This window comes from Ictidomys tridecemlineatus, chromosome 14, assembly GCF_052094955.1.
Source record: "Ictidomys tridecemlineatus isolate mIctTri1 chromosome 14, mIctTri1.hap1, whole genome shotgun sequence".
NCBI classification, from domain to species: Eukaryota; Metazoa; Chordata; class Mammalia; order Rodentia; family Sciuridae; genus Ictidomys; species Ictidomys tridecemlineatus.
The window spans coordinates 63,401,581-63,422,128 of record NC_135490.1 but is presented as its reverse complement, the minus strand read 5'-3'; the positions used below and the strand labels follow the sequence as shown (position 1 = coordinate 63,422,128).

Here is a 20,548-nt window from a genome sequence, read left to right as displayed (position 1 = left end):
ATCTCCTCCAGGCCATGCATCTATTATAATATTAAAAGTGTCCCCATGGGGTTGTGGGAAGTGACAATTATCCAGAACTCACTTTTAAATTATAATTATTTTTAAATTTTACTATAGGATCAAGAGAAAAATATATTACCTGTACATTGGGATAGTCAGAGATCAGAGTCCCTTCCTCATTGTAGGAATAAACTACAAAATCTTTAGGCAAAAGGTCTCTGGAAAAAGAGTAAAACACACCATTTAAGTTTACTTTAACTATCAACAACTAAGAACAAACTGATAAAGCATTACACTCAGAAGAGAGGAGCAAAAATAACTTTAAAAAATTTACCTGAAATGTACTACCATAAAACTAAAAGGTCATAAACAGACTTGCATCTAAAATAGTATGTGTTACACAAAAGTAATGTTAAGCTACAATTTGTTCTATTGGCATGAAATTCTGGTTGCAAAAAATAAACAAAATATTTTAAAAAGTCCTTAAAATTTTCTGATACAACTCACAGGAAAAGAATAACTTACATCATATTTGTAGGAGAAAATAAATATTTTTATACTCTCTTTTAAAAGTTTTATATCTAAGACTGGGGTTGTGGCTGAGCGGTAAACCTCGCCTAGCATGTGTGAGGGGCTGGGTTTGATTCTCGGCACCACATAAAATAAATAAATAAATAAAGTTATTGTGTCCAACTACAACTAAAAAAAAAAAAAAAATTAAGTTCCATTTATAAGCAAGAATCATTCATTGCCTTAACCTCCTAACCATGATTGAAAAATTCTGTAGTCAGTTGTTGGAGGAAACAGTTATTCCTAATTCTCAAAGCTTCTTTCCATGTTAAAGAAGCTCAGTAGTAAAACCACATGTGTAAGGATAGGGTTCTTTCCAGCAGGACCAGAGTAGTTATACGCTTATCCCCAGGCCTTATAGACAAGTCAGGATGCAGTGTGCAACAAAACAATTTATAATGTGCCATTTCAAATTCAAAACTCAGGTTGGAGATGCAGCTGCAGAAAAATGAAGAACTCTTAAGCCTGACTAAATAGTGCACACCAGTAATTCCAGCTACTCAGGAGACTGTGGCAGAAGGATCAGGAGTTCAAGGCCAGCTTGGGCACCTTAGAGAGAACCTATCTCAAAAACACATAAATAAGTAAGTTAAATAAATTCAAAACTCTCCTGGAGATACCTAGAACCAACTCATCTATTGTGGTTAGACATGGATAAACTGATGGTTTTCAACCGGTTTAATCAGTTACAAAGCCTAATCTTAGCTACATGACTAACGTAGCTATAAAGACCCTTTCAGTAAACCTGTGCTAGGCTGTCACACACATTAAAGTGGCTGGAAATCTGAAGACAAAGCATATCCCTGCAACCGAGAAAGGACACAGAGGGGCCATGCCTGCAAGTTTTCACACTCCTCACAGACTGGGAGCTTTCTTCATCCTGGTGTACTACTCCTTTGCCTTTACTGAAGTCTGTGTGAGTGGACTTGGAAGGAGCCTATAGAATCTTGAGTCCTCTCAATAAACAGTCCCTGTTCAGTCATCTCAAGTCTCTCCTTCTCCCCACTTCCCCCTTCTGCCTCTAGTGGTGAATTTCAAACAACAAATTGGAGATTCTTGACTTTGCTCAGCCTTCTTTCCTCTTGGAAGTCACAGTGCCCAGCAGGAGCACAAATTCCTGTGCTTCTTCAGAAGCAGGCCAACCACTGTGTAGCAGTGACCTAAGTGGCTAAATCTACCAAAACCAGGTTCAGTATCTACTAAACAACATCTACCTGGAAATGAAATTAATATACTACAGAAGAAATCATTATTTAAAAGTCAAAGTAATTTAAATTTCTTACGTGTTCCTTTCCAAGTGAATAATGTGCTCTTTTCCTTGAGTCTGAATGACATAAGATACCTAAATGCACAGAGAAGGAGGAAAATAAATAATAAGCACCACCTTATAAATTACTTTTAAACAAAACATCATTTATAAGACACAGGAAAGTCCCTCCTGAATTAAAATAACTTGGTACAATTGCATTTGATTTATAGAACTTCATATCTATTCTAAAATAATAAAAATGTAATCTGATCATCCCTACTTCCCTTTAATAACTGACTGTGGAAAATCACACCCACATTTATCTAAATTTCTCTTAAATTCATTTATAATTCATGTATAACTTCAGGGATTAAATCCATCTATAAATTATCTACAGTACAAAGTAATTCTTCCTTTTGTTTAAATGAAATAAACTTCTTGGGTTCAAGAGATTATCCCTAGTTTTAATTATTCAAAGTTGAAAAGAAATGCAGATTTTTATGACTAAATCTCTACATGGCTTACCTAATTTCATCATTCTAAAACATACTTGCCCTCTAGAATGAGAATCCATCATAAAAAGTCACAGCTGTCTAAATGCCAACATTTCTGCGTCTTTATTAGTGGAACACAAAATAATATAGCCATGTCTTACAATTAAAGTCTTCTTAGAGTCAATGAATTAAGATAAGGAACCTTCCACTTCCACATCTTCAAGCTCCTGGGATCCGCCTATCAACCTCAAACATCCATGAAACAACTTCCCTTAGTGCTATAGTTTGCATATTTAATGGCCCTCCCAAAGGTGCATGTGTAAATGTTTGGTGCCAAGGGCAGCACTACTGGGGTATGCAATGGACCCTTAGAAGGTGAGGTCTTGAAGAAGGTCTTAAGGGACTGGAGGTATGCATTTGAAAGGGACTGTGAAACCCTGTGCTCTTCCTCTTTCTCTTTGCTCCGTGTTTTGCGTCAGTATGTGCTCCTGCCATGCTGCCTCACCACAGGCCCAAAGCCATGGGGCTAACCAGTGAAGGACTAGAACCTCAAAAACTATGAGCCAAAATAAAACTTTAACCCTTTATAAGTTACCTCAAGTGTTTTATTATAGTGATGGAAAGCTAACACACCCAGAAACTCACCTTGCATTAGCCAAAAGTGCTCAATGGGACCTCTACAACTTTGCCTTACTCTTTAATAAAAATGACAGTCATAAAAGGACTCAACAAATAATTTTATCAGAAGCATCTATTTAATTTTCTCTACATGTTTCCAGCTCTAAGTTAACATTTTGCCAGGAAATAGCATGAACCCTTCACATCAACCGGTGACTTCCAAGAACTAGACCAACTTCTGGATCCTGGCACTATTCTTCCTACATGGCAATCTGAGAACTCTGTTGTCTACCTCAATCTCCACAGAGACATCAAAAATATCAAGCTCCTCTCCCCACAGTTGACACGTGCCTTTCTATTCTTTCTGTTCTTGGCCAGTGGTAGAGTGTAAAACATCACTATCATTATTACAATCACAGCCATGTGGAGTACTGATGAAGATGCCATCAGAGACACAATAAAGGAGAAAACACAGTCCCTGTGGTAAAAAGTCTATAATCTAGTGAAAACAAGGAGAAAAACAACTAAGTAAGCAGGGTATAATTCTATTATAAGAAAGAACAAAATCAAAACATAGAGTATACAGTTCAGACCAAAAACAAGAGAAAATTATAAACTGTTCTACTCAAGGGAGATCTTAAAGTCACTTAGTCCTCACTTATAGAACAGTAAATGGGGTTGAATCATCAGCCCAACTAATGGTAGTACCCAGAGGAAGGATTAAAACTAAAAGCTCTTGATTTTGAACTCCAGTGTTCTTTTTACTATACCCAGTCTCTAAACAACATGCACACTGCTTTACAGCTGTGAGTGTAACAGAAATTCAGAAGTAATAAACTATATTGAATCCTTTATTATCTGTTGGAGTAAAATTATAATGAAGTTATATAATACTTCTATACAGTTGAAGAATAAATATTATTTCTGGACAAACTCTGTAATAAGAATAAAACAGAAAAAAATAATTTTTGTGCATTGGTTACCACATTAACAGCACAATAGTTTTCCTCCAATATGGAAATAAAACTCATTGTTTACTAAATATCCCTGGAAATGAAAAATACATTACTATTCTCCAGTAAAGATACAGTATGCAATATTCTGCCTATTACAAATTAAGTGAGGTTAATTCATATATACATATATGGGTTCAATTCTATGACCAGATTAGGATGCTGACTATATAGATTTCTAACCCTTAAACTGAATGGCAGTGATAACAGTATTTAAGGGTTAGAAATCTATATAGTCAGCATCCTAATCTGGTCATAGAATTCTATTTTTTTCATTCTGTTATGTTTTGAGTTGATCATTTTGTCTTTAACTATACATACTAAGACTTGATACGTCACTTTCACAAAACTGTTGTTTGATGGACATCAGTACCACACACTGCAGTACTAATTAATGACCAATTAATTACTCTCTGGACCAATCACTTTAGAAATATCACCTTTGGTTAAAAAAAGGAAACAAAGCAAAATCTTAACATATACAGATTTCTCAGGAAATAATGTACCTGTTTTGAATAGGGCCTAGGAGCTTCTCTTCGTTCTCTAGTTAATCTCCAAGGAGTTATAATTTCATAAGAAGAAAGATGTGAGGTCTGTTGAAAGCCTATCAAAAAGGGAATAACAAATATAACAAAGGTAACCTGAAAAACCACATGGTAACAAAATATAATGGCAATCAAAAGATGAATTTCAAATCACTAAAAAATTATATGACATTCTCATATTAAAATATAATCAAGGGGATAGATATAGCTCAGTTGGTAGAGTGCTTGCCTCCCATGTACAAAGCCCTGGGTTCAATCCCCAGCACCACCGAAAAAAAATTTTTTTTTCCCCAAAAATAGTTTTTCCTTAAATAGCAATGTACTAGATAAGTATGAAGAGAAATATTTCATTTAAAAGGATGTTAACCTTTTTCGAAACATTATATGTGTAGCAATCATTTTCAAACATTTTTTAGCTATATACCATAAATCTTTTCTCAAAAGAAATCGTAAAATATAAAAACAAGAGAGAGAGACAGGGAGAATGGGAGTCAACAGAGGAAGAAGAAGAAAAGACTTCTTTAGTGGGGTAATGGGAAGGGAACATCCTAGAATTTAGTTCCATTTACTTATCTCCAATTTCCCATTTTATCCAGCATAAATGGCATCCTCTGAGATGGTAGCTACTAAATACTTACTAAATGGAAGGCATGATAAGAAGGAAAAGTTACTTCCAGCATTTAATGGGTTAACTCTCAATAAATACATAATCAACAATGTAGCAACTACCTCAAATAAAATGACTGCCCTAATCCCTCATAAAACAAAAACTTGACACCAAATATATTAACTGTTAAGAACTCAAAACAGTCATGTAGACACTTCCAATTCCAATCCTGTTTAGTTTATCACAGATGGAAATCACATCTTAAGCAGGATTTGGATTCTAAACTCATCAATTTAGTAAAAACTGAGTATAATGAAAACTGCCCACATAGAGGATTCCAACCTACAGTCTCTTGATAAGTTCAACACAATCTCTTTTCTTCCAGCATCATTAGCAGTGGCATAACAATTCTTTCAGTGAACTTAATGAAATATTTGGTCACCATCTAAGGACCACAGATGAAAAATCTCTCTATGTAGCCCGATCCACCAGAACCACATTCAACGTGCGGAATCTTAAGACTGGGGGAAGACCAGAGTCACATCTTCCACTCAGTTTCTCCTACAAGAGGGGGAAAGATGGGACTTTCATAAATTAAAAAGGCCTTTTTAACCAAATGCAGTACATGGATCTGTTAGATCTTAGTAAAATTAAATCAACTGAAAAATATCTGAGATAATCTGGGAAATGTTGACAGAATAGCTATCAGATGATCTTGAAGAATTATTATCAATTTTTCAGTGTAATAAGCACCTTGTGAGTAAGGATTTATGTCCTGTCTTAAAGATTCATTGTGAACATTCAGTGACAAAATAATATGATGTCTAAGATATGCATTAAAAATGATGTGGTATGTTTGAGGAAATTGATACACATAAGATTAAAGCTGGATTATGGGCACATAGGAGTTCATTACTATTCTCCTTTTTCTTGTGTATGTTTAAAAACTTTTATAACAAAATAATTTTTAAGTGATTACCTATAGGGCATGGGATAAGGGCCTTTTACTTCTTACTTTATACAATCCTATATTTCAGTAACTATGAAACACTATAATTAAGTCATATAAAATGAAGTATGACTATAAAATGTCATAAGTAAACATGTAAATGAACCAACTATTTAAAGTCATTACCATAATGGAGTAGAACTAGCAAGTAACGAAAAAAAAGTACATTTCCTACACTTTTGTATTTCTGTATAATTCAAACTTGTTTTTACAAAGATATAAATTTTGCCACTACTGTATTACTTTTAAAATTAAAAGGAAAACAAAAAACATATCTTCAATAAAAATACATAAATTCCTTTAAAAGTACTGATTATCTAGCATCTCTTTTCAATGGTCCTTCCTTTCCATTCCCATTTGTTTTGGTTTGGTTTGGTTTAGGTAATGCTAGGGATCAAACCCAGGGACTCAAAACATACCAGGTAAGCACTCTCCACCCAGCCATATCCCTAGGCCTCCATCAGCCTAGTAACTTCACATCTAGAGTACAGGATACTTTTACACCTGGGCTCCCCATGCCCATGCTATCCTCTTTCAAGACAATCTTCATGTTCATTCCCTCTTTAATGCTTATGCCCCTCAGATTTCTCAAGTACAGATGAAGCTGAAGTATTTACATCTAACTTTTCCCAAGACAACACTGTATATAAAAATGTTTATAACCGTGCCTGACTGATTAGAAAATTTACATGGAGGTAATATCAAATGAACCAGCAATACTATGGGCTCTTGGCTTGATCTGGGATTTAAAAGATACAAACAGGAAAATTAAATTATGTTATATACAATACATGTCATACTAACAGTTTTCAAACTCTTTACCCATCAAACCCTATTATACTATCTAAATATGGCTTCACATCATTACATTAAAAATACTAGAAATGGACTACAATACTCACAAAAGCACCCATAGGCTGATTCAAGGCATATTTATGACATGTCATGTTTAAATATATACATACAGATATTTGGAGCTGCCAGTTGGGAACCATGTCAAAAGAAATCCTTGACCTTAAGAATATACACAAATCACTAAGCAAAAATACCCATAATCCTTTAAAAAAAAAACCTGAAATATGGGACTATTTCCTCCCCAAAATAAATTTTTCAATAACTTTCAGTTTTTTCATATTCCTAAAAATACTTTTAATAAGGCTATATACCTACTTTCAGGCCAGAATTAGAAATCAAGTCTTCTGTCTTCTATGGACCTGTTACTCATATTGCCAGCAAAGAAGAATAAAAAACAGACATAAAAATATACGATACACAGGCTTGCCTCACATGTGTGAGGCACTGGGTTCAATCCTCAGCACCATATAAAAATAAACAAACAAAAAATAAACGTAATGTGTCCATCTATAACTAAAATACTAGTATATATATATATATATATATATATATATATATATATATAGAGAGAGAGAGAGAGAGAGAGAGAGAGAGAGAGAGAAAATACAGCCGGACCCAGTGGCATAGCCTGTAATCCCAGCAGCTAGGGAGGCTGAGGCAGGAGGATCGCGAGTTCAAAGGCAGCCTCAGCAATGGCAAGGTGCTAAGCAACTTAGTGAGACCCTGTCTCTAATAAAATACAAAATTGGGCTGGGGATGTGGCTCGGTGGTTGAGTGCCTCTGTGTTTAATCCCCAGTCCCAAAATATATATAACTAAGTAGTAGAGCTAGCACATGTGAGGCACTGGGTTCAATCCTCAGCACCATATAAAAATAAATAAATAAACCTAGGTATTGTGTCCATCTACAACTAAATAAAATATTTTTAAAATATATATATAAGATACAACTTTCTTTCCTTCTTTATTTAAAAACCAAAATGTCATAATTAGGCATTTATTTTTTAAAAGGCTTTCAAAATTATACCACCATAAAAACTTCTGTATGCAAGAGCTGTTAACTTTGACACTGAGTCCTTTTGAAAGCCCAAGAATCCACTTTCTGAAGCTATGCCATAAAGAGTTCAAAAACATCATGACAGATGCACAAGTTTGGAAAATGCCACTCAAAAATAATACATACTAATTGTGTTAAAATTCTTACTCCTATATTTTTTTCAAAATTCCTTTCCTATTTTTAATTCCAATTTCTTTTTTCCTTCTCTTCTGTTTACTTAGTACACAGATTTTTCCCAATTTTTTTTTTTTTTTTTTTGCGGGGGGCGGGGATATTTTCCTTCTCTTGGGAACCAAAATAGTATTTTTCCTATATTACTATACAGAAAGCTCATTAACATTATTTGTATAAAACTTTGATTTCAGTAGCATGGACATATTAGGCTGCAATAGGGGTCATCCCATGTAAGATGTTTAGTATCGTCCCTGATCTCAATTAACCAGATGCCAATAGCATTCCCTTGTTGTGACAACTAAAAATCCCCCACATGCCTTCTAGTGAACAACTACTGGAAAAAACAAGAGAGAGTTCACAATGAAAGTTAAAATCTTAATACATTCAGCTCTTTGGGGAATACAAACTATTATATTAGAATTTGATAGGCTAAAAATCAGATCACTTGAATCATGGCCTGAAGATAAAAGAGTCGAAACATGATATTTAAGAGTCCTACACTTAGTAAATAAAAGAAAAGGTGTTATTTGCACTTCTTTCTTTCTCTAACTCCTTGGATCTTTTCATGTACTGTAATTTGGAAGAAGTCTAAGCATGTTTTTTTTTTTTAATAATACAACTGTAGTAGAAGGAAATAATTTAAAAGAATTCTACCTAACTGCAAATCAAATAAATGTCAGAGCCAAACCACAGAACCTTCCCCTTTCCTTCCTGCTCATTATCTAAACAAATAGCTACCTTTCCGTACTTTCACTGTGGAAAATAAACCTGGGCCTCACATTCAGGCTGAATGAGATAATTCTGTTGTTCAAAGTATTTCTCTAAGAGAAATTGTAATTAGATCCATAAAACATTGTTATTTGGGGCCACACGTTTTCATTCTATTCACAAGATCAATCCCAAGTAAATGCATACTGTATCATTAATAACCTCTCTCAAACATACTTTTAATTATGATTTCCATTGCTGTATCCTACACTCTCACATGTTTTGACAGTTTTTTTATATTTACCAATCTTTACATTTAAAAAGAAAATGATTTTGTTGCTGTTTGTTTTGAAGTGCCCCTTGTCAAAATTCCAACCATTTATAAGATTTAATGCTCTTAAGAATTAATTTAAATTCCAGTAAGAAATTCAAGTTCCTAAAACCAAAGCCAATATCTTAGTCATCATATATTTTCTTCATGCATACAGAAAGCATTCAATAAAATAAATATATGTTCAGTTAACAACCTCTTCTGATCTTTACGTCTATGTATATGTAGTTCTCTTGGTTATAATGATCACATACAAACCAAAATAAGTCTTACTTTCTATGATTAACATCTTTTATGTCAACTTTTCCATGAGTGCACAAAGTTCACACACCTGTCATTTTAATAGCATTACTATATATTGCTCTCTAAGCTGGCATGAGAGCAGTAGGCCAAGCGTGTATTCAGAACAGGATTCTGCTACCAATGAGGGCAGACTCTTGAGGGGTCCATTTGCCTGAGAGTTCTAATGAGCTACTAAAGGAAAGGGATGGGGGAAAATCAAAATAAAGTGACTTAAATCATGAAAAATCTCATTCAGAGAAAATGTGTCAAAGGCAGTTCTTCATAATTGGGCATGGGTTTTGAATACATTATAACATGTTAGTCTGTGATACCATTTTCTTGACTTATCATAAGCTTTAGTGCCCTAATTCTTATCTAAATTTAAATTCTAACACAACTGCATAGTTTAAAACTGACCAAAATAAGTTAATTTCTCAGGTTCACTCATGACTCATGCAGTGTCCCATATATAATCACCCTGGGAAAATGATCTGACTAAAACAGATTATTTTCTATCACAAAATGGAAAATATTTTGATAGAAAACATGATATTGGTGGAAAATAATCTCTCAATACACAAACAACATGGTGCAATTCAACCTTGGTTGGATCCATATTGGACCCATTCAAAGGTAATAGGGGATTAGTTGATATGACACCAGGAGGGCTAGATGCATTTATGAGGGTAGTCTCATCAGACTGACTCAAACACTGGCATCACTCCAAGGCTCTAGGTTATACACGTACTGAAGGAGGTATCAAAGAGAAAAAAGCAGTATCATGAGGTTATCCATGTCATATGTTCGAGTTGTGGATGGTATCCAAAAAAGCTCCTAGTTACCCAGATCTACCATCTGTTGAGGGAGTTTATTATAAACCAGGATTTTTAATAAACAGCAAATATAAAATCAAATTTGATAAGGTAAAATTTAAAAGTGCTAACTGTCCTAGAACCCAGCAACTTGTTGTGTACATATTTTCTTTTTTAATCAGAAAAGATTTGGCAACATCCTATTCAAAACATTTTCAGTATTTTGAAACCATCTTTAAATTTGAAAGATTACATATTCCTATATAACTAAGACAAATACAAATATATCAAATTCAAATAATTTGTCAGCATCTAAAATTTTGATTAAAATGAACCTATATTCTTACTATATACTTCATTTTATAATAATTCAACATGAATAAGCTTTCAAACACACTTTCTTTATAATGCCAGTGTTTTAAAAAAGAAAATTTTCTAAGACTGTGCATCATATTTCCCTTCAGGGAAAAATCAAAATCATACCAGATTCCCTTTGTTATGTTTCACAGTGATACAGAGTTACCTCTGTCAGCCTGTTTCTATTGTTGCTGCTGTTTTAAATATTGTAAATCAGCAGTTTGGAAATTATACTGCATATCCTCATTGATACAATGTTATAAATTGTAGTAAAAATTCTACCAAAGCCTCCTGAACTAATGTGTGGGCTGTACTTACTGAGTCTTCAATTTTCTCTTTCATTAGCAGAAGATGTTTCAGTTCATGTTTTAAACATCCTGTATTCCAAAAACTTAAGTCAGCTGATTTTGGAAGAACATTCCCCTGGGGAAACACAAGTTGACTCACTACACTCCTTGCCAAAGCCTCCTAACTGGTCTACCAGTCACTCCTTCCCAGATTATATCCTCCACTGTGTTGTCAGTTTTTAATCAAAAATCTGATTGTCACACTCCTAATTAAAAACTTTCATTAACAAAGAACTTCCTACAGGGTTAAGTCTGAACCCCTTAGCTCAGCAAAGAGGGCTCCCCTCCACTGGTACCAACCTACCTTAGTTTTACCCTGAATCTTTCCCTTTCATATAGACTACCTAAAGTCATATTGAAATTATCATCATTTTCCTCTATCCCCCACCCTCATACTTTTGAAAAAAAAAATCTGCTTAGGATGTACTCCTACCCTTTCACTTGAAAAATCTACCCATTTAGCTCAATTCAAATATCACTCTCTCCATAAAACCTCCAACATCCCTCAAATACACTTAGCACACTTGATCACCCTTTACCCTCTGCACAAGAATTGAGGGTGGTATTTATGGAAGTTCAATAAATGTTGACTAAATTTTGGGAGTATATCTATGCTTCAGTGAGAGGCTGGTCATAGACATTGATAAAGAGTTAAGTATATTCCATTCATTTAAGTGTGGGTATGTAATAAATGTACACATGAACCAAAAATATCATCTGATTTATATTTACAAACACAAAATCAGGGATCACTAAACCTCGAGAGGTATAATCTGCTTCATCTTAAATATTGATAGATAATTGCCACCTACACCACCACTGGGAGTAGTCTTTTTTAATCAGAAATGATTTGGCAACATCCTATTCAAAACATTTTCAGTATTTTAAGCTTCAAGATTTCCATGCTTGGGCAAAACGACATAATTTAAAAAGAAAAAACCAAAGATAAGAAAACATGCAATTAGCGTGCTGAAGGTCCACAGTCTTGCATTGAAATCTTCCATCATTAATTACCTATGAACAACTCTCAAGGCAACAATTTTGAAAAACTCCCATTCTCCATTATATATCCAATCGCAGATAGAGAAAATACAGCCAGCAAACAATTTATACAAAAGCCAAAATCAATAAAATGTTTCCAAAAAGAAACTAGAGTGTTTGATTTGTTTTTCACTATGCTTGGGCTTTTCCAATATAAATATTTTACACATTCACGAGAAGCTTCACAATTCAAAAATGATTTCACATAAACGATTTAATTCGTAAGGATAATCCTGTGAGTTAAACACAGCAGGAGTTATTTGCCCATATTTAAGACAAGGCAAACCTAGTATGAACACAGATAAAAGACTATAGCTATAAAAATGCAGCACTTCTTTAAAAAAAAAAAAAGTATGACTTCAAAAGCAAAAATGGCCCAAGAAAAATGAGCCCCCTTTCCTTTATTCCATCACTACCTCTAGCTCTGTGGATCTACACGGGTGACTCTGCTAAAGAAACGAACGCCAAAAAGCTTAAAGTATGATAACCTGAAGCAAAAGTTCCACCTTCCAGTCTCTTTCCAAGTGACATCAACTCTACAAGCAAGAGCAAGCAAGCTCCATTTCTCAAAGCACATTAAACGCGAACACACCCTCGGCACGCACCCAGTCTCCAGGGTTCTCGGCGGACTTCCCCGAGGTCAGCCCCTGATCCAGAGCAGTCTGGAGAGTGCCTGGGAGACCCGGCTTTGATCGAGATGGGGGTGGGGTACGGCGCAAAAGGCTCTTCCAAGTAGGATACGGAGAAAAGTGGAACCGGACATCAGACCAATACCTGGAAGGGTTTGGGACGCGAGACCCCGAGCTTCGGGTCTGGCAGGGTCTACACACGTGCAGCGTCGGCGCCTCCCGACCCCGAATCCAGTCCCGGCCCAGGTCCCTCCACTCCCGGGGACCACGGGTTAACTCCGAGCGTCCCAGCCCTGGGAAACAGCAATCCCAAAGGAGCGTGGAGGCGGACACCCACCTGGCCGCTCCCCACCGAAAACTGGGCCCACTAGGCCAAACAACAGCAACCACTGGAAACGGAGGGTCCCAGAGGGCGAGCCCGCGCCCGAACCCATCTCGAAAGAATCCGCAGGTTCCACTCAACACTCGGTCGCCTCTGCCTCCGCCTCTTCCATCATTTTGCAACCCTGCCGGGGCCCCAGGGTTGGCCAGGGTACGCGCGCCCAGGGACGTGCACGCGCGCGGCACTGACGCAACTCAGCCCCTGGTCCGAGCTCGCTCCCGACATCGCTCTCGCAGCGCTGACGTAGGGAAAAATGTAGTCCCTGGCGGGAGAATGAGATTTCCAAACTGGCCGCTGAAATCCTCAGTAGTCGGCCCAGCCCGGTTACTATCTGCCCCGCCCCCTCTGCCCCAGCACGCCTACTTTTGAGGTCAAGGGAACCGATTGGACGAAGCAGCCGGAACGAAAGGAGGAGGAGCGTGAGACCCACAAGAGGAATTGGGAAGCTGATGCGAAGCCCCACCCCCATCAGCCTCTTCTGATTGGTTAAAGGGGTGGGTGGAGCATCGAGCTGCGCGCCCATTGGCCGTTTGGCGGCGAGGAAGGAGGTTACGCGGAGAGGCCTGACAAGACCGGGCTTGGGTCGGCGGTACCGGGCTTGGGTCGGCGGTGCCGGCCTGGGTTTTGTGGTTGAGACCGTGTCTCCACCACTGAGCCCAGGAAGATGGTGCTGGGTGGCTGCCCGGTGAGCTACTTACTTCTGTGCGGCCAGGCGGCTTTGCTGCTGGGGAATCTACTTCTGCTGCACTGTGTTTCTCGGAGCCACTCGTACAATGCTACCGCCGAGCTCGAGCTCACGTCCGCTAGTGCCACCCACCCAGAGGGCTCCGCGGGTGCGCCAACCTGGGAATATGGCGACCCCCACTCGCCAGTCATCCTTTGCTCTTACCTGTAAGCTACCCAGTCGTCGAGGCGGGTGGAGGTGGAGACTGGGCCAGGGATATGTGGGAAGGTAGAGGGAAGGGAAAGGCTGCCTTTTTTATTAGACCCTCTCCAGATGAAGACCCGATAGTAGTGATAGGTAATTATCAAGGTAGGTTCCTCACTCATCTATTCGTGCAGAGAAAAACCTTGTGTATTGGAGATAGATCCTTTAAGATCCCGAAAGAGTAGTTCTAAGAAGGAGTGACATAGCCTCTAGCATAAGTATTCCAGGCTGTGCCTTCTCCCTCCTACACCCTTTAGCCAAGGAAGAATCCACTGGTACTGAATGAGGTACAAATGAAATAAATGACACTTAAAAATAAGGCACAAGGCACTTAAAAATAAAAATATAAAGAATATCCTTACCATTTGCAGAACCAAGCCATTTTTAATATTTCTTTTTGAGCAAGTAAGACGTTTGGGAAATGCAAAGAGACCTGAGCATCTTTTGTCTTATTATTTGCCCCAGTGCGTTATGGTTGTTTGCCTAAGGAAGAGATGAAGCCATGGCAGAAGTAGAATCCATGTAAAAACAGGACCAGAAGCACCTCCCTAATAAAAGGGTCATTTGAGTAGCTGTCAAGTGTGACCTGCTGTGCTTCTGTTTAATTGACACCACCATTTGGCTTGGAAAAGTTATCTACAAAGTGTGAGCCCCCGAAAAAAACTTAACAAATAAATGTTTGATGTTTATTTTGATTATATTCATCTAAACAGCAACTTGCAAAAGGAATGATTATGATCATGATCTTACTGGTGATTTGCAGACCTGATGAATTTATAGAATGTGAAGACCCAGTGGATCATGTTGGAAATACAACCGCATCCCAGGAACTTGGTTATGGTTGTCTAAAGGTGACTTTTTGTTTTGTTGTATTAGCAAATGCTTCCCTATAGAAAAAGTACTGACTAAATATTGTTACAGAAAAATATAAGGATATATGAAGTTACATTTTTGTAGAAGTTCATCCAAATGGCTGTTACTGGAAATTTCCAGCAAGCTAAGGTCAGTGACTGAACATGACATTTGGTTTCTTCAGGAAGGAACAGTTTCAGTACCTAAAGCATCCAGGTGCAAAGACCTGTCTGGTTCTTTTGGCCATTGACAGATTTGAAGCTTAAATGTCACCTACCCTTCAAGGCAGGCTCTCTCCTGAGAAGGAAAAAAAAAAAGGCTTTGCACTTTCTAAAACCAAAGATGAATTGGGCAGTTTCTGTTTCACACACATTTGGGGTAAACCACTTGCCAGTAATCTTCCTTTTCACCAGGTAAGCAGGTTCTACCATGTCCTTAGGAAATAGATAGCGTTTATCAGTATGTTTTCATAGATAGTAAAAATTATTTCATGGGGAAGCTGAGTGCAGTAGCTTGTGTAATCCCACTGACTGGGTAGGCTGAGGCAGGAAGATTGCATTTTCAAGACCAGTCTCAACAATTTAGCAAAGCCCTAAGCAATTTAGCAAGACCCTGTCTCAAAATAGGACTGGGGATATAGCCCAGTGATAAAGCACCCTTGGGTTCAGTCTCCAGTACCAAAAAAAAATGAAAAGTATTCTAGGGGAAGTCTTTGGTAACAACAGCCGCTTAGAATGGAAAGAGTCAATCAAATCCATTAATAATATCCCTAAAGCTGGGTGTATGTACATTTCTTAGTCAATCTCTCAAAAAGTTCATGTATCTTTTCCACACCATGGAATCAACATTATATTATGCAAGATTTAAAAAGATGTTAAGAGGATTATTATAGCACAAAAAGAAAAAGAAAAAAAAAACTTTTTGTGCTAAATCAAACACAAAGGAATAAACTTGACAAGAATAAGACCAGAAAGGCTAGCATCCTCTTTTCCAGTATTTTCTCTTTGAGGAACACTCCAATAAAAATAGTATACAGCACTAATAATGTTCCAGTAAAAAATGCACAGGTATGCTTTCTCTGCTGGCTTTTAGTTAAGTAAAAAGAGGCCCCATTCCAAAATTTTTTACTAGAATTTGGACTGCAGAAACCTGATAATCACCCATTCATGACCTAAATAAAGTCCTAAGTCAAATGATATTCTGAGTTATTTAATAATTCTGTTAATTTATAGTAGATATAAAAGAAACCTCTAATACACATGATTTTTAATACCTATTCTCCAATGCTCCGATTTGTACTTTTTCCGGTAAGTATTGTGTTCATTTCTCCTAAATGACATTTAATTAAATTGATTGTAATTTTTTACTACATTATTGAAGCCAATCATGAGAGGAAAAAAAGGTTTATTTGAACAATGTATATTTAGGATGGACTAATCTATCATTTTAAATATTTTACGTGCTTTTAAGTATGGAATTCAGCTTTACCCCAACTTTGTTAGAATAATTATAGTACTGAGGCAGTTTTTATTGGTGGAAAAAAAAAGATATATTTTTCTATTACTTGTTTTGGTGAGTTTGTTTTTTTCTTTTGGCTTTGGCTGCTATTCCATAGTTTGGAGGTCAGGCATACAGTGATGTGGAGCATACTTCAGTCCAGTGCCGGGCCCTAGATGGAATTGAGTGTGCCAGTCCTAGGACCTTCCTGCGGGACAATAAGCCTTGTATAAAGTAAGTATTTGTTTTCTTTTGCAGTGCTGGGGATTAAACCCAAGCATGCTAAGTATGTCCTCTTCAACTGAGCTACACCCCGGCACAAAGTGTTATTTTGAATGGGGTAGTTGGTTCCAAGATGTAGGCTCTCTATTCATCTCACAGATTATTTCTTTTGCTGAGAAGAAACTTTTTAGTTTGAGTCCATCCCATTTAATTCTTGATTTTAATTCTTTCGCCAAAGGAGTCTTATTAAGGAAGTTGAAGCCTAATCCCACGTGATGGAGATTAGGGCCTACTTTTTCTTCTATTAGACGCAGGGTCTCTGGTTTTATTCCTAAGTCCTTGATCGATTTTGAGTTGAGTTTTATGCATGGTGAGAGATAGGGGTTTAATTTCATTTTGTTGCTTATGGATTTCCAGTTTTCACAGCACCATTTGTTGAAGAGGCTATCTTTTCTCCAATGCATATTTTTGGCACCTTTGTCTAATATAAGATAATTGTAATTTTGTGGGTTAGTCTCTGTGTCCTCTATTCTGTAACATTGGTCTACCAGTCTGTTTTGGTGCCAATACCACGCTGTTTTTGTTACTGTTACTCTGTAGTGTAGTTTAAGGTCTGGTATAGTGATGCCTCCTGATTAACTCACCATTTGACCCAGCTATCCCTCTCCTCGGTCTATACCCAGAGGACTTAAAAACAGCATATTACAGGGACACAGCCACATCAATGTTTATAGCAGCACAATTCACAATAGCTAAACTGTGGGATTAACCTAGATGCCCTTCAATAGATGAATGGATAAAAAAAAAAATGTGGCATATATACACAATGGAATATTACTCAGCAATAAAAGAGAATAAAATCATGGCATTTGCAGGTAAATGGATGGGGTTAGAGAAGATAATGCTCAGTGAAGTTAACCAATCCCAAAAAAACAAATGTTTTCTTTGATATAAGGAGGCTGATTCATATTAGGATAGGGAGAGGGAGTATGGGAGGAATAGACGAACTCTAGATAGGGCAGAGGGGTTGGAGGGGAAGGGAGGGGGCATGGGGTTATAAATGATGGTGGAATGTGATGATCATTATTAACCAAAGTACATGTATGAAGACACGAATTGGTGTGAATATACTTTGTATACAACCAGAGATATGAAAAATTGTGCTCTATATATGTAATAAGAATTGTAATGCATCCTTCTGTCATGTAAATAGAAAATTTACACTATTAAATTATTCTTCCACAGAAAAATAATTTACAGATGTGCTTGCTGTTTGCAATATCTGTATTTTAAAAAATTGTGTTGTTTTGATTTCTCTTATTTTTGTAAAAATTTCCACATACATTTGATAACTAAAATATTTTATATGTATATCTTTCTTTCTTGAAATCCTAGTAAAATTACAAGTTTATAACAAAGTCTGTAAAACATTTTAAAAATATATAGAAAATTAGACAAGAGAAACCTCAAACAAGAGTTGTAAACAAAATTTTTGAATAAACAGGTAGATGTAATAACTGATTTAGCAGACTAGAAAATCATAAAACATAATTGCTCCTTGAGGGAAGAGACAAAAGACATATGATTCACTTTGTAAAACTCTGTCAGAAATTGAGGTTCCAGATACATTTGAAGTTGAATGTTTCATTATGGGTCTGAAAATTAAATGGGTTTTCTAGAATTCACAAAATGAACAGTAAAAGATGCCCCCACCCCGCCCAAAAAAAAAAAAAGAATGAAGTAGTTGGTACTTGGTTGGATGGAAGGAGAATTATATTTTTATTGTCATTTTTTGGTCTGACTTTTTCTTTGAAGTTTTAAGTAGGGAATCCTATTACTCTGTGACAGAAGCATTTTGCTTATAGTAGGGGACACTGGAATTGAGACCAGAAGTTGTAAGTTCTAAATATCTCTTTCACTAAACAGCTGAGTGCCTCTGAGCACTCAAGAGTTTATTCCCTCATCCTCTGAATGAAGAATTTGAACCACCTGATCTAGCTCCAAAACTCATGATAGGCTTAAATCCTGTGAAAATCCTTAGTATTTCATGGAATAAAGGGTTTTTTTATAAAAAGTGGGTATTGGGAGTTCTCTCTCTAAATATCAGTTGATCTTAACTTAAAGGATTGGGGTCATTGCTGTAAATTCTGCTTGAAGGCACAGAATTTACTTACACCACTAGCTAATTCAAAGAGTCTGTGGCTATGTTTATGTTAATATTAGCAACTTTGGTTAAATGTCTTCACAGTACATAAGGACAGAAGCCTCCAGAAGTCCTCACTTTTAGCTGACAAAAAAAGCAGGAAAGGTTTATGGAGACAAGGAAGGACAGTGCTCCCTTAGCAAAGGGCACTCAAAGGAAGCCAGCTGAGCCTAAGGAGAGGAGCCGGTTGAGGGCAGGTTGGGACCCCAAAATCAGTACTACCAATCACATCTATTATGCAAATGTGTTTAATAATTTCTTGTCCAATCCTACTCTGCAAAAGTTAACATTTGTTCTTAGAAGTGCTCTGTATCTGAGCAAGTACTTGTGTTTTGGTAAGGGGAGATAAGAGAATTGTAAGACATTTTTTACTGAATTTTTTATTCATTAGGATGTTTTTGACTTCTTTAAAAAAAAAAAAAAATCTTGTTGGAAGAGACTGCTCCTCCCAAGGCTAGTAAATTAGAGATAGAAATGGGCCACACAAGGAACTTGTCCTTGATATACAAACTAACCAATCTACAGCCATACTCCTGTATCTGGCCTGAACACCCTGAAGAGGCAGTATTTATTCCCTGCCTTTAATCTTTCCGGGGCCAGGTGTCAGGCAATGAGGGACCATCCTGTAGCTTGGAATGCACTAAAATTGTTCAAACTAGCCCATCCTAAACTGCCTATCCTACCCTGCCTTGGCATTCCTGCACAAACTCCAAAAAAAGAGGCCTTAACCTAGCATTAACTCCTGTCTTCTGACAATCCTGGTGTCCCTCCCATGTGTCCCTGCATAGTGGGCCATTGCCTCCTATCTCTAGGACCTATGAGAATCATAGCTGGTTTTTTTTCTGAATCTCTTTCATGTCTCCCTTTATGGCCATACCAACCTGACCACATCAGAAAAGAAATCAGATCAGAGGGTAAAAGACCACAGAGGGACTCTGCACCATTTTATGTTAAATTCATTAATCTTTAAGTATTTTAACTTTCACATAGTAAAACATCTTTCTTCTTATTCCTTGTGTCTAGGTACACTGGCCACTACTTCATAACCACTTTACTCTACTCCTTCTTCCTGGGATGTTTCGGAGTAGATCGTTTCTGTTTGGGACACACCGGCACAGCGGTTGGGAAGCTGCTGACACTTGGAGGACTTGGGATTTGGTGGTTTGTTGACCTTATTTTGCTCATCACCGGAGGGCTGATGCCAAGTGATGGCAGCAACTGGTGCACTATTTACTAAAAAGAGCTGCTGTTACTGCCCAGGGAATCAAGTGAATGCTCTGTCTTCTGAATTCATCTCTACAAGCCCAAGAATTCTTCTTTGATATAACACCTGAACATTAGTTTCCCTCTTTGGAGGGAATGGGTTTGGTGAAGAAGGATTCTGTGGACTTTCAACCTTAAATCTTATCTTGCAGACTAGAAATGACAAGCAGTATTGTGGGAATCAAATTTGTACCTTCCTCATGTACAAAATATAAAGGATAGTGTCTAACTTATGAACTACAGATGGTTTTCTCTACTCTTTATTTCTGTACGTTGCTATGTCTTCAGTTCTTTAAAGCAGGAGAACTCAACAGGAGGAGCAAAATGAATATTTTTATCTGTGTGCCTTTTGTGACCCTGAATCTTCTTGTAGAGAAGATCCAAAGCTGAACCAATGAAAATCTTGAGGAGAAGTAGAAATGGCTGTGGATCTTAATACACAAATGAAATCTGTACTTTCTGAATTTAAAATATAGAATAAATTTTGCCAACATGGACGTGCTA

At 37.0% G+C, this 20,548-nt stretch overlaps 2 protein-coding genes across 2 annotated transcripts in view; one reads left to right on the top strand and one right to left on the bottom strand.

Moving 5' to 3' along the window:
* Window positions 1-13,395, bottom strand: part of Adam9 (ADAM metallopeptidase domain 9) — an 87,009-nt gene extending 73,614 nt beyond the window's left edge. The window contains exons 1-4 of the mRNA XM_005338403.5: window positions 13,035-13,395; window positions 4,451-4,548; window positions 1,854-1,912; window positions 140-218 (exon numbers count right to left, since the gene is read on the bottom strand). Of these exons, the coding sequence (XP_005338460.1) occupies window positions 140-218; window positions 1,854-1,912; window positions 4,451-4,548; window positions 13,035-13,131 (333 nt within the window). The 5' untranslated portion in view covers window positions 13,132-13,395. The remainder of the gene's footprint in view (window positions 1-139; window positions 219-1,853; window positions 1,913-4,450; window positions 4,549-13,034) is intronic.
* Window positions 13,396-13,612: 217 nt separating this feature from the next.
* On the top strand, window positions 13,613-20,541 carry Tm2d2 (TM2 domain containing 2). The gene is made up of 4 exons (XM_078031248.1): window positions 13,613-13,970; window positions 14,771-14,858; window positions 16,475-16,590; window positions 19,805-20,541. Exons 1-4 carry the CDS (start codon window positions 13,744-13,746, stop codon window positions 20,016-20,018), a joined length of 645 nt encoding a protein of 214 aa, XP_077887374.1. The 5' UTR covers window positions 13,613-13,743; the 3' UTR covers window positions 20,019-20,541.
* Window positions 20,542-20,548: the final 7 nt, after the last annotated feature.

Bases quoted from the DNA above. Each gene is read 5' to 3' on its own strand.
- Tm2d2 (XM_078031248.1), top strand. From the start codon at position 13,744: ATGGTGCTGGGTGGCTGCCCGGTGAGCTACTTACTTCTGTGCGGCCAG. The intron at 13,971-14,770 runs GTAAGCTACCCA...GGTGATTTGCAG, and splicing joins GTCATCCTTTGCTCTTACCT to ACCTGATGAATTTATAGAAT. The intron at 16,591-19,804 runs GTAAGTATTTGT...CCTTGTGTCTAG, and splicing joins GACAATAAGCCTTGTATAAA to GTACACTGGCCACTACTTCA.